At 34.1% G+C, this 15,056-nt stretch overlaps 1 protein-coding gene across 5 annotated transcripts in view; it reads right to left on the reverse strand.

Annotated features, from left to right (window-relative positions):
- PDE4D (phosphodiesterase 4D) overlaps positions 1-15,056 on the reverse strand; it is a 1,171,348-nt gene that overhangs the window by 803,417 nt on the left and 352,875 nt on the right. For all 5 annotated transcript variants that reach the window (XM_039870226.1, XM_039870237.1, XM_039870235.1 and 2 more), the window contains one exon: positions 13,940-14,169. In XM_039870226.1, coding sequence (XP_039726160.1) covers positions 13,940-14,169 — 230 coding nt within the window. The remainder of the gene's footprint in view (positions 1-13,939; positions 14,170-15,056) is intronic.

A 15,056-nucleotide genomic window follows, 5' to 3' on the forward strand; every position in this document is an offset into this window, starting at 1 on the left:
ATAAAGTAGTACTTGTAGAGGAAGAATATTCTCCAGAGAAAAAAGACATGCAATTTGTAATTAAAATGTACTTAATTAATTGCAGTGCAAAACACTCTCATTAGGAGTCCATTTTAAGCCTACCAGTTTGAATAGTCAAAAGGAAGTAATTACAATGAAGCCCTGTCATGTCTCCTTACTGAGAGCTTCATAAACTTTGCTAGAGACATCTCAAGAGACTCCTTTTTGTTACCCTTTTATGTTAAAAGAATGCACTGAAATGAAAATTTGATTTTTCCCTTTGGTTCTTCTGTACTAACTTTTGTTACTGATTTTATAATTAAAGTTTTGGAAAAGTCAGAGCTCTTCCTCTACTTTGGTTTCTAGAATGGTAAAGCCTCATAATAAATTCAATGGCTGTGCACTGTACAAACCAAAAATCCACACTGATGAACTTAAGAAGGAAAAAAATGGTCAAAAAATATAGGACAGAAGTAGGAATGGACAGGGAGCTTGAAGAATCAGATTTGAGCAGGATCCAGTACAGGCATGAGCAGCTAGGAGGGAATGACAGGATCAGTCTGCTAGGACCCTGCTGCTCACCACCTTGGCACATCCCATCCCTGGTCACACTGTCACCAGCCACAACCATCATGCCACTAACTTTTCCATTCGATAGTGGTACATATGATGGTGGGTCTGAGCCAACCCCTCAAGATTCAAAGTCCTGGCTGGAAGCATCAGATTGACCATGTGGTCAAGCCAACTTTCTACACCTTACCTTCCTTGAGTTCTCATCCTTCTTACTACTCCTAAGGTAACATTCCCAAGCAAAGGAGTGACAGTAATAGAAATTTAAGAAAAGAAAAAGATGCGGAGGAGCACCTGTCTTGTTGCAATGTCTGGCTAAATGAGTATCAAATCTAGTGTCCTAGTCTACTCAGGCTGCTATAACAGAATATAATAAGTGGGGTGACTTATAAACAACAGAAATTTATTTCTCACAGTTTTGGAATCTGGGAAGTCTAAGATCAAGTCACTAGCAAATTCAGTATCTGGTAAAGGCCCACTTTCCGGTTCATAGATGGCCTTTTGTCTGTGACCTCACATGGTGAAAGGGGTGATGGAGCTCTCTGGGGCCTCCATTATAAGGGCACTAATCCCATTCACGAGGGCTCCACTTTCATGACCTAATCGCCTTCCAAAGGAACCTGTCCTAATACCATCTCCTTTGGGGTTAGGATTTCAACCTAAGAATTTGTTGGGGACGCAAACATTCAGACCATATCACCTAAGCTCATTCACAAAGAAGGAGGTGAGAATTAACACCAAATACTTTCCCGTCTCAGCCCTAAACAAGTTTGCCTCAAAGTTTAAGGGCTTGCTTTAGTGCTAAACAAATTCAGGGACCAGATAAGAATTGCTTAGATACCTTCTCTATGGAATGCTTGTTCTTGAAATGTTAAGAGTATAAACCAACTAAAATAGCTTATTTATCAAAACTAACAATTTGCTCATCAAGGCTCACTTTAAGACCCTCATTCCATTTCAAGACCCCACTAACCCAAAGCTACTAGATCCTTAAATTCTGCTCGATCTCAACCATTTTTCTTTTTTTACCTAGAAGACCAGGCTTTAAAGCCTTATAAATATCCTTTTTTTTATGTCCCCCTTCTGAAATATTTCTAAGTTTAAAGGTGGTATTCTCCTTTATTTCAGCAAAACTAAGTATTAGTTGTATAGTTGATCAATATGTTCTGCTAGTGATATTTTAGGAGGTCTGCAGCCAACAGAGGCATGGTTACCCAAAATGATCAGAACTCTGAAAGGTCCAAGTAGTCCTCTCTCCCTCAAATTTGCCAAATTTCTATTGAATTACACGTGAGAAACAACATACCATGAATTTTATGTTTATCTATTCATAAATATACTCTCAGCACCTAAAATAGTATCTGTCATATTGCTAAAGGCTCAATAGATACTTTGATGAATGAAACTGAAAATAAAGCATGAATGCAATTTTTACTATAATTTTACTGATAAGACAAATAGTTTCATTAATAGAAATCAAGATGAGAAGAAAAATAACTACATTCCTGTTATTCAAAAATAGATAATTATTTACATATTTTTTCCAGTTCTTAGCCACATGTAGGTATATATTTTTCAGTGCTGTAACTTAAACATGGATATACTTACATATTTTGAGTTTCTTCCCAAAGGGTTCCAAATACTTCTATGTTATCATATAGTTATCATAATGATTGTCTTAATGACCAAGTGATAATCCATGAATGTGTATTTTTATTATTTCCATTCACTGTTTTGCCAACTGAAAATGACATTTTCACTTATTGGGCAAGTTTATGGAAATGCATAATAAACCTAAAATCATTAGCCCTCACCTCAGTTTTTTTTTTCCCCCAGTGGATATTAAACAAAACATATCAGGTGTTGTAAATCAAAATAAAAAGATATGAATCCTAGTCTTTATTTTTTGTAGTATTCCCATGAAAATCCATTAACTTCTACATTTCTTCTTAAGACAAATGAAGCCCTTTCTGCTTGGATCTCTGTAGGGTATAATTAATATCCTTTGCTAAGGCATTTCACATACATGAAATACTCTACAGTTACTAAATTCTAGGCACAAATTATATTTCAAACAGTGAGAAGTAAAAGAAAACAAATTTTTAAAATGAACCTCACAAAGTTACAGAAAAGACCAGAATTTAAAAATTGTGTTTGTGGAGACATCATATCAAGGTTTTCAGTCCCAGGTCTTAAACACATAACTCTATCAGATAGTTTTAAATTAAAATTACTATGAACACAGTTTGCTGTAAGATAAAGTCTGCAAATAATACGTTACATCCAAGTTAAGGAAAAAAATTATATGTACATGTCTTTCTGTTATTTCACTAGGGTCACATTAGTTTCCCTATTTATTGAAGAAAGTTTTCTATGAATAGAATTTATCTACATAGAATTCAATTTCATTCTAGATTTTACAGTTACAATTGGCAGCATGATGAACTGGATTAATATTTGAATCTCAGAAATAGTATTTAAGAATATTTAAGAAAGCAGTATTGTTTAAGACAACAGTCATTTCTAATAAAGGAAATTCTTAAAAGAAAAGCACAAATGCTAATTCAAAATACCTAAGTTGTTATTATAATTGGCAAAATAATTAGCATTAAATACAAAAAAGTTATTTAAAATAGAATATTTGACTAAAAAGATAATGCATATTATAAAAAATAAGATCCTTATCCATAGTCAACAGCCTGTAACAAAAAGAGGACACAGCTGAGTAACTTGAAAGATGCAAAATTCCCCAAACACAAGAAGCTGGTGCTATTTCCAGCAGATGATGAAAGTACTAGGAAACAAGAAATACCATTGGAAACCTCCTTATTTGGATTAGGATAACCTCCACTGCCATTCTAAGAAACTAACTAGACTCCACTTCCCTCTCTCAAAATCTGTGAGAGAGCAGCTATATTAATTCTTGAAAATGTTTTGGAATTCGGCTATAATAATTATATCTCAGAGAATCACTCAGATAGATTATTAATGTCTGTGTTCTTCCAGTTCCTATCTCCATATTGCTTTATGATTTATCTCTCCTGTCCAAACACCCACTCTTGTTCTTTCTCCATTTTATAGTTAGGTCTTCTGGACCCCTTGTTTTGTGGTAAACAGACTTGCATTTATCCTCAGCTAGAACACTAACAGTCAGCGCACATTGCCTTCTTTCAATTTGGCTCTTTGTTGCGAATGTCACTTTTCCACGGCACACTGGAGAGGCAAGGCTGCTCTTGTTACAGTGCCCTGTGCTTCTTCCAGAGATGGGGTTGATGCACTGCTCATTCTTACATTAAATTGCTGGTCATTACTCCTTCACTCTCTTGTAAAACCTCTCCTTTGACATCCATACCAATCAACTCTACTTCATCACTGACTTCTGACAGTCTCCCTGGTCACTATGTCCCATTTATTGAAAACTGTCCACTTGTTCGCATCTTGACATCTTAGTCCTGCTGCTATCCTGAGTGACTTCATTGTTGATGCGGAGGAGTCACCTCATGTCCAAATCTCTCAATTCCTTGACTACTTCTTTTCCACCACAGTCACTTTCCTTGGCACCCCTCTACACATTGACAACACCTTAAATGTCCTCTAACACTTAAATCTGAAGCTTCAAATATTCTGTCTTCCAAATATAACCTATCTTTTCAGCTTGCTCAGTTATTCTTTCTCCTGTTTGACATCATAGAGACTTCCAGAGACCTCAAACTTTTTCTATGTTTGTACCACCTTTTTTATTTTATTAAATGTATTGGGGTGACATTGGTTAAGAAAATTATCATATGTATATTGCATTGTATGTTCATCACCCAAAGTTAAATATCCTTCCATCACCATATATTTGACACCCTTTACTCTTATCTACTGCCCCCTCTTCCCTCTGGTAACTACTAAACTGTTGTCCATGTCCATGAGTCTCTGTTTTTCTTGTTCGTTTGTTGCTTTCAGTTTTATATCCCACATAAGAGTGCAATCATATAGTTCTCAACTTTTTCTGTCTGACTTATTTCACTATATTCACTCATTTTCATACCCAGCTTAGTTGCCACAATTCACCACTTCTTTTACTATATTGCAAATACCTTCAAATCTCTTTCCCTATTTTTCTACCTTATACCCTACTTTCTAATTTGAGATCAGTTGAACATTTTGCTTCTTGGTGCCTGTACCTTGGCTGATCACACTCCTAGAGAATATTGCAAAACCTCACATATCGGATACATGAAAAATTAATGGTAATTATTATTAACTGTATCTTTAATATGACCCTTAGGTCTAGCTATGCATAAGAGTTTTTTTGAATGCAGACATCCTGCTTTCTCTTGTCCCTGGACTTTTTCTCTGCAGTTCTCTCTGCTGGGTACCATCTTCTTTTAGGTCTCAGCTTAGGTGTCAGTTCTTCACAAGCCTATGCTAGTTTGCAATCCTATGATATAGCCTACATTACTCCATACATCCTCAGTCATATTTGTACATTATATCTAACAAACAGGATTGTAGCTGCCTGTTTTTTGTTTGTGTGCCTTACTGGATTCCAAATTCTATGAATGAAGAGACTATGTTGGCTTTATTGAGCCCTTTGTCTCCAGCTCATAGCTCGGATTACAGCAAATGCAAGATACTATTTGTCAGATTAATGCATAAATAATTTTTATATTTACAAAATTTATCTAGATAATGTAATATGAGTGAAAATATATGACTTCATGAAATAAAGTCAATCTAAATTAAATAATATTGCAGAAATAAGAAAGCCAAAGTTATGTGTTAATTGGGGCACAGAACAGTTAGTGAAGAGGGAGAGCACTCTAAAATATACGACTGAAAATTGGGAAGGTTCTGGAAAGTGAATTGTGAAATATGATAGTTATATATTCTAAAATTTATATTATAAATCTTATTTGTATACTGTAAACTATATAGTTTAAATTCCTTAATCATGTATACTAAAGTTTTGAATTTCTAAATATAGTTTCCACATAACGAGTAGTTTGTATGTGCCTGTGTGTATTTGCTATGACATTCACCATTAGTTACAGATTTTTTTTTAGGAATCACATTGCAATAAAAGTTAGAACATCCTGAGATAAAGCTCATTTGGAAAAGTGGACAAAGGCGTCACATTTCCCATGCTCAGAGCCACTAACTTTAGTGTAAATGATGCTAATCTATCAAATAAAATCAATCCAGATAAAACAACTAGATGACATACAATTTTGACTCAATTCCACGAATTTGGAATAGGTCCAAAAATGTCTGGCTCCATCCGATTCCTTTGAAGTGGACAGAAAATTCTAAACAAATGAGATAAATATGTGTGATAAATGAAACCTAAATCATAGAAATAATTCTAACCAACTAGCCAGGATTTTCAGCAAAACCAAAAAAAAAAAAAAGTGTATTTAACACAGGAGGGCATATATTTTTCCTTCAATTCTTTCCCTACACACATTTTTATTTTAAAGAAATCTCTTTGTCATTGTGTAATGCTCATTTGTAGGGGAAAAAAAGTTCTATAACTTCATTTTTTCCTGAATTTCAGCTAAACATACTTTTCTTGTTTTGCATAACGCGAAGTGATATAATTTGGTCAATATTAAGTTTAAATCAGTATATACCTTTATGCAGCACATAATAATAATTAAAGACAATTTTCAGAGTGCTTTTACCTACTTTTCATAAACACAATATTACAAGACAGGACATGACCTTTAAAGAATTGTAAACTCTCTCTAAACACTCCAGTGATGAATAATTCTATTACATAAGGATGGTCAAATAAATAGTGTTTGGGGTGGGGGGAAGCTATCTGAGGAGCTGAAAAATTATGATTCTTAGATGGAAATAATCAAAATGCTTTTTTTCAGCTCTGCACTCTGACTTAGTATTATGTTCTTCGATCACTTTCCACAGCAAAATAAATGCTTCGCTGGGCTCATTTTTAGAAAATATGGGATTCCCCAACCAATCTACACTATTAAACAAGTAAAATTGGCATAAGAAAGGTTTGGAAACAGGAACCAGATGCTCTTGTGTGGTAGATGCACAAGTTGCCACTCTCTTTAGTGTTTTTAAGAATGTGGGAACCTGGTGAGACAGAAACCTTTGATTGCAAAAGTAAATCTTCCCCTTATACATTTTACTTTATTGACACATAGATAGTGAAATGTTGTGGTGCAGTATCAGTCTATTTGGGGCAACCTTTTTTAGAAGGCCAGAAGGTACTACAAAATAAAAAAGACACTATCGTAGTCTGATAAAAGAAGTTAGAATTTAATAATTATCTTACTCTTGTAAATTTAAGACAAGACAAATTTGTAAGAGAAAAAAACAGTCAATTATTTATCCTTTATTTTAGATTGGATTCAAGAATTACTACTGATTCTGGAAGTAAGTTGTCATTTGTTAAGCTATTACATGGTAAAGATAAAGTGTTCCATCACTATTGGAGCCAAATTTTAATCTCAATAATCATTAATCTCAAAAATCATAAATTTCAAAGCAAATATAAAACTAGATTTAATGAAATCAGAGTCAATTCTTTAGAAACAAAAGTGTTGTGGTATTTTGTGGCTATACTGAGAAGTTTCAACAAATACTATGTAAATAAATTGCATTTAAATAAATCAAAGACAAAGCTATTCAGTTTCTTTTACACAGCATGTATCTTCAAGATTATTGGATATAGTGTTTCCCAACTTCTTCACAGTTATTATTAAAAAAAAAAAAGCCCAAGAATACTATATGATTATTAAAAAAAAAAACAGCTCAAGAATATTATATTTCTAAGAAATCTTTCACAAGCACAATTATGTGTCCGTTTTCAATTTTGGAAAGCTTTGCCTAGTGAGTTATAGATCTTCCCCATAATTTTTACATGTTAAGTACCTACGATATGTCAAAAACTTGTAGATAAACATCTTGAAACCTGAGCACACATCCAATATGAAGGTACAAGTCTTGTGGGTACATCACGAAATACAACCCTTAAGCTTCACAAATTTTTATATCCAAAATATTTCATTTATGAAATATCTGAATAATGTTAATACCTTCTTATGTTAAAAAGACCAAATTTGAAAGATTACATGTCTGCTTTAATAAAGCTTGTTTGTCTTCCTTTTGTTTTTTGTTTGGATTTTGATTCAGTAACAAAGTGTTGAAAATTACCTTTTTTATGTTCACTGTAATGTACAGTGTGTACTCAAGAACACTAGATGATGGGTAGTTGATCAGAGAACCCAATGTCTAACTGGCATCTGGGACCAGTTCCTCTGTGAATGGCACATAACTCAAGGAAATATTTCTGGAATATCCTTGCAAAATGAAGCTTTATTTGACTAAAGTAATCTATCCTCCTATGTTCGGCAGTTTATTTTATTCCCAAGAGTAACCATCTCTTCCTTTAAATTCTTTTCATTATCTTTTTTTTTTATAGGACATCATAATAGAAATGAACACGCTATACTTCTTCAGACCAGTAATAAGACAGTAGCAATGAGAAAGTGTTTGTAATATTCTCTACTCACACAGATCCCTGAATATACATCCATCCAGAGATATGTCATTATGTCACCAGGGCACAACTTGTTCCTTGGCTGTCATTTTATTATAGCTGATGCAACAGTGAAACACAGCTAGAGAGATTTAATACTAGCTCCCTCTTATCCTCTGCTTCCACAACTTCCTACCTGTTTGCAGGGAGCAATTTCCATATGTGTGATAAGTTAAACCTTCCTCAGAGTTTCCAAGGGTACATGGACCACCCAGAAAAGTAAGCTAGTGCCAAAGTTGGGACAAGAAGGACCTCATAATTCTTCCTAAGGAGTCTGACCAGGGAACTAAGTAGAAGTCAGGATTGTTACAAAGCAAAGCAAGAAGGAGGTTAGAAGTAAAGAGGACTTCTCCTTTCAAATATAATTGAATAGCACTTGAAAGCAGGGCATGTCTGTGGACAGATGCCAAAGTGGGATATATACTTCTTAATACAAATGTGACAAGTCCATAACAATCTTAGCTTATTGAACCAGGAACAAATTTTTGGTTAACTCTTAAATCTGCTAGAATATCCATCTCTACCCCAAAAGTTATTAGTAGAGGTCCTTTGAAGATAATTCTAATAAGAAAACTAATCAGTTCAACAAAAACACACATAATTTGTTGCAATATTTTCCATGATAAGTGCACTAGTAATGGCAGTTGTGATAGTTACATGTTAAGTACCTACAATATGTCAAAAACAGAGCTAAGTATTTTATCTTCCCAATAAATCTATGAGGTGAAGTTAGGTACTCCCATTATTCCTATTTTTGCCCTTGAGGAGTTAGAAACTCATAGAGTGGTGAAATAACTTTCCCAAGGTCATATAGCTAGCAAATGGTGAGGCAGGACTCAAATTCAGACGATAAATGTTCAGATTACCCACTCTTTACCACTTAATACTCTGCCCGCGAAGATACTGTCATTTCATTCTCAACTTTTCTTTGTCAGTCTCTTAGTGTCTGGAAGTCCTATTTGCTACCATTCAATATTCAAGTGATCAACTGCCCTTGTCTCTAAATAAAATTGTTTTGTAGGTTGTGTCATTTTTGTCACCTGCTTTCCCTTTATCAAGCTCTGTTCATTTCCCTCTTTCTATTTTCTTCTCCATTTTGAACATTTCACTCTTTTTTTCAGTTTCCCTCTCTTTCTCTGTCTATCCTTCTCTTTTCTCCCACTTAATTTTTTTGCCATCTCTCTTTTTTTAGCTCTCACTTCTTTCTCTGACCTTTCAGAGGACGCTTTTCCTTACACACACACACACACACTTGAGAGACTAAGGTTAACACCATACTAAAAGTAAACGAAGTAAAAATGCAAGCCATGGTTTGAAAGAAAATATTCATTTAATCTAGCATATATCTAACAAAGGACTCCAAAGGACTCCTGTCTAGAATATATAAACAATCCCAGAAATCAATAAAAGAAAAACTGGACAAATATTTAAATGGGCACAGCACAAAAGAAGATATCCAAATGTTCAATAAACATATTAGAAGTAAGCAATATCACTATTTATCAGGGTAATATAAATTAAAACCATAGTAAAATACCATTACGCATTCACCAGAATAGCTAAAGTGAAAAAGACTGAATGCTCAGTGTTAGTGAGGACACAGAACAACTGGAACCCTCATACATTGCTGGTCAGAGAGTAAAAAAGTATATCACTTTGCAAAATCACTGGACAGTAATAAAATACATATATGCTTACCTATTAATCAGAAATTCCACTTCTAGGAATATAACCAAGAGAAATTAGTGCATACGTCCACAAAAAGACCAATATAGTATACAGTGACTTTATTCATAATAGACCCAAACTAGAAACACACAAATATCTATCAATAAGAGAGTATGAATAAGTAAATTATAGTCTATTCATATAATGGAAACTATACTGCAATTACAAAGAATAAATAACTGATACATACACCAACGTGAATAAATAACAAAAAACACTTTGAGTGATAAAAGCCAGATACAAGGAGAACATACTATATGAGCCCATTCATATGATGTCCAAGAAAAGGTGAAACTAGTCTTTAGTGACAGAAGTTAGAAAATTGGGTGATAATTACATGGGTGTCTAAATATATAAAAATTGATCTAGATATATACTTGAGATTCGCATATTTTACTGCATGCAAATTCCACCTTAATACAAGGGTTTTTTTTTTTCTTTTTTTAAGTAAATAGATAGAAAACTATGTAAGAGGGAAATATAGAAAGCTATGGAATTCCAAATTACCTTGCAAAGTTAATAACATTTCAAGCCATGAATAGATGTTCCTTTCATTTACTTCAGTGATTCAGTGAGGCCTGAGTAATCTCACCCTATATGGAAAACTAACTAGTGGATGAACTGAAGGTCCTCAGCATTCTAGATCTTATAATTCTGTTTTGTAATCATTAAACATTTCTAAAGGTTGTTAAATCACAATACACACAACCTCACCTTAGGCGTACTCAAAGAGAATTGTTAAATAGAGTATCTTTGAACACATTCATGTTGCCTGGTTAAAAAAAAAGTTGAATTATGGAAGTGTTAATTATGAAAAGCCCTCTTCATGCAGACACTTCATGAGGAAGCTAATAGCTGGCACTCATCACACTAATTTTTGCAAGCCAAAGTTCCCTTCAGAAACCAATTATTCTTGGGGCTATACCGTGAGTTTCTAAAGAGGTAGTGTAAATCTCTAGACCCACTGTGTGACATTTGACAGAGCAAGTGTCTAATGTACTGACACATCAGAAGAAAGCAAAAAGTTAAGATGTTAATAAATTATGGAAAATAAATTCAAAAAGCATAAAAAGTCTCTTTTCCCATCAAAAATTTACAACTACCAATGTCTCTGTGTAGGTTGACACTGAAACCTAGAGGCATATTAATCTTTAATAGTGGGAAACTGGGCTGTAGACAACCCTAGCTAAACTAGTCTGAATGTCCCACTTACTCGTTCTGATAGCTGTGAAGGAATCTGGGGTTCTTGGTTAACTGAAATAGCTACAGAGTATAATTCCTGACTTGACTTTATACTTTCCTTCCAAACCTTAGAAATTCTTGCAAATTAAACTCTTTAATTATCTGTTTCTCAAATACTCAATTCACGAATTATTTTTGCTTCCTAAGATAATGATAGTCCCTTTAATATAGCTTTAGTCTCTGTTTCTTATTGTTTCTCTTGTCCTTGGTTTCTCCTGGCTGCCTTCTAGTATAGACAAGTCACTCTTGTTACATCCTTTAAAAACACAAATTCTTTCCCCCAAAATATTGAATAAATTTGTAAATGGTAAACACAATTTTGCTTTCACTTGATTAAAAAGGAAACAAACTTTGAACCAACAGAAGTAGTGTCAACAGACAATTCTGAATCTCTAAGTTCCTTGGTACTTGGAGACTATTTGTTTTTAGCGACACATTTATATTTAATTAAATTAGCTTAGCTTTTATGTAAAATTTTTAATTATACACATTGCCCAACTACATAGAGATATATTAAATATATTATACAATTTTCTTTTAAGGGCACTTGCTATAATGATAGCTTAAAATGAGAAATCGTATTTAGCCACCACATTTCTTAAGATATCAAAGTTAATTGAATACATACAGGCTTAAATTAGTATATATTTTTATTTTATTTATAATTATAATTTCTTCTTCAAATGTAGAAAAAGCAAGGTAATGATTCTAATGTAAACCTGCTGTGCAGAAGAGCCTGAGAGTATTATTTTTAGAAAAGCCTATTTGAAAGGTTGGCCCTTAGCTGGTATCTGGGAACTTGGGTTCTCACCATTCTCTGAAAAGTGAGTGGCTCACAGCACCTAAACTGTTTGTGCAAGAAATGTGGTTTATGCTGAACAACTGCTTTCCTTCTGGGAATCTGGAATTTAGGCACATGCTAGCAGAGGGTTCCTAAGTGAGCAGCCCTAAAAACAATTCTGGGCAAGGAATTTATTTTTCTTTTCTTTTTTTTCTTTTTTTATTGTGTTATGAACATTTAATATGAGATCTATCCCCTAGACAAAATTTTAAGTGCATAATACAGTGTTGTTAATTATAGGCACAATCTTGTACAACACATCTCTAGAGCTTATTCATCTTGCATAATTGAAACTATATACCCATTAAATAGCAATTCTCCATTTCTCTTACCCCCAGCCCCTGGCAACAGCCATTCTATTCTCTGTTTCTATGAGTTTGACTATTACAGATACCTCATATAAGCACTGAGTCTTTAATAGGCTTCCCTGGTAGAAGGCTTCCCTCTTGACTACATTTCACACATATTGTCACAACTCATTATTGGAGGAGCTAAGTGCATCCTTTCTGACTCTACTGGGACAGTAGAACTTGGAAGCTTGTGTATGTTTTTCTCAAGATTTTGGCCCATGTGCCTTTCTCTTTTCTAATTTTGCTTGGTATGCTTCTGCTGTAATAAATCTCAGCCATAAATATGACTATCTGCTGAATCCTGGGAGCTCTTCTAGCAAATAATTGAATCTAGGGGTGGTCTTGGTGGCCCTTGACACACCTGATATCTGTGAATCCTGCCCTCTACACAGATGAACGAGAGTGGTGTTGATCCCAAAGAGAGGGAAAATAGGTTTTTTGAGACAGCATTTTTCAAAGAATGTTCAATTCGAGCTGCCATAGAGAAGCCCCACCTGCTTTAGTGTGTCTGATCAAGAGATACACGTCCTTCTTTAAATATGGATCAAAAAAAAAAAAAACCCACACATTTCCTTTTACCATTGCTTCAAAATAAAAATTTTGTTATCTTTTTATTTACTTAGTTGTAATTTCATCATACCTTTTAATGATGTAGATCCTTTGAACTGGTCTATAACAATTCAAACAGCTAAATTCAATATCATAGAGGACAGTTACTGGCCATATTTCTTCTGATCACAATTTTTCTAACAACTGCTACAAAAATCTAAAAGGTACCTTCTTTGGACATGCCTTAGATTTGGCAGGAAATAAATTTATAACATAATAAATTACTTTGTCCTTATCGTCATAGGAAATACTCAAAAGTCTGTCCAAGTATGGACCACTGACTTACTCCTCTTTTCTATCTCAGCTTCTTAAAAATGCAGCTGGTCAAAACAAAAATGGATGTGCCTACTATCTTTACTTTCTTTCACAATTTATTACCCTGTGATATTGAAATTAAAGAGTAAAACTCCACTGGTAAACCAGACAGAAAGAAAACTCTCTGTCGAATAGGAAATACAATGGCTACATTACAAAGACATGACTATGTGTGATTCTTCTATATATACCAATACTAAATAAAATAACCTCATACTGGGAACTGAAACAGTATTCTGGTAAGCAATACCTCAGTGTCAGAGGCCAAATTACTAGGTTCATAAATATAATTGCATGTTTCCTTTGATTCTAATTACAATACAATCTCTTTGATTCAAATTTATTTTGCATCAATGAACACTGCCTATTGTGTCCAGATACGTATGTCTACACAGTAATTTGTCCATTAGTTCTCATTTGTTAAGATTTTCTATTAAATCACATATGACCAATATTAATTTGACAAGTCCAAGTCCCCTTGCCCAGATGTTTATTATCATTCACTAATACCTTTCAACTTCTTCTTGTAAACATTTTGACTAAAATGTTTCCTCCTCCAGAGATAGTGATGTTACCTGAGAAAAGTCACTCTTCTTTCTTTTGGCTCTAGAAACCCCATTTTCCTCCCACTCAACCCAAGCAATGAGCCACAAAATCTCAAAACACCACAGAAAGTAATCGCCATCCAAAATATAAAATGGAGAAATGTCGCCCAAGGGCACTCACCCACTGGAGTCTGCAGAAGTGATAGCGATCAGTGGCAAAATCTTCAGGGGGAGGCTGGTCGGTCTTTGAATGTTCTCTGATTCACTTTTCAAGTCAGCTTGTTCCAACTGTCGGAAGGCCAGAGGGGGAAGCTGAACATTGCGGCACGAAAGCCTCCGCACCAGATAGGGTCCCATGGCTCGGACAGGGTCTTCTTCTTCATTACTGGAATGCAGTGTTTCCTCAGAGGCCTAAGGTGAAAGTTCAAGAAAGTATATGTAAGTGACAAAAGTTCTGCTATTTATCATTACGTGATGGCTTCATCCTTTTGGAGGAAAAAAGTTATGGGAAACATGTACATGGAAAATGCTAACTAGAAAGTGATGACATGAACAGAACAATATTTGGTGAAAAGAATAGAACAGCTGAAGTCTCAATTTATCTTAAACACTAGCAAATTTGTTCACCAGTAAATTTAGAATGGCTCAGTTGTTATATTTAATAATCTTCAATCCGTCATCTTTAATAATCAATATTTATGAGCTTTGTGCATGAATTATGTAAAATCAAGGGTAAATCAAAATATCTTTCTACATTCTATGAGATGAATTGCAGAAAATTCATTGCTAATTATCTTGACATATGACATATCCATACATACATGCCTACGAAGAGAGAGGAAGACAATGAGTTTTTTTTCTTCATACTTGGGACTGTATTTGTTACCACATATTTTCATATGTCTCATGTTACTTGAATATTCTTTTCAAAGGTTTATATAAGACATTTTGAGGGGAATTTGAAAAAAGGTCATTAAAAAGACTTCTGAGTACCTAGTAGAATATTTAAATCACAGCTAAATTATGTAGATTTGATCAATATTACCCACATGCAAAGGCAAATCGAGTCTACAATAGAATAGACATTCTAATATTTTGATTCTACTTGAAAAAAATATACTGTTACATTAGCAATAATTATTTCCAAGTGGTTAGGAAATCTACTCTAGAAATATTTATCATATCTATATAACAAAAATGATACCATCATGTTATCAGATAACATGCTGGGTTTGAGAATCCTTTCATTGACACTTTGCTGGTTGTGTTCCTACAGTGTTTCTTAATCTGCATAGTTT

This window comes from Pteropus medius, unplaced genomic scaffold, assembly GCF_902729225.1.
Source record: "Pteropus medius unplaced genomic scaffold, Ma_sr-lr_union100, whole genome shotgun sequence".
In the NCBI taxonomy this organism is placed as follows: domain Eukaryota; kingdom Metazoa; phylum Chordata; class Mammalia; order Chiroptera; family Pteropodidae; genus Pteropus; species Pteropus medius.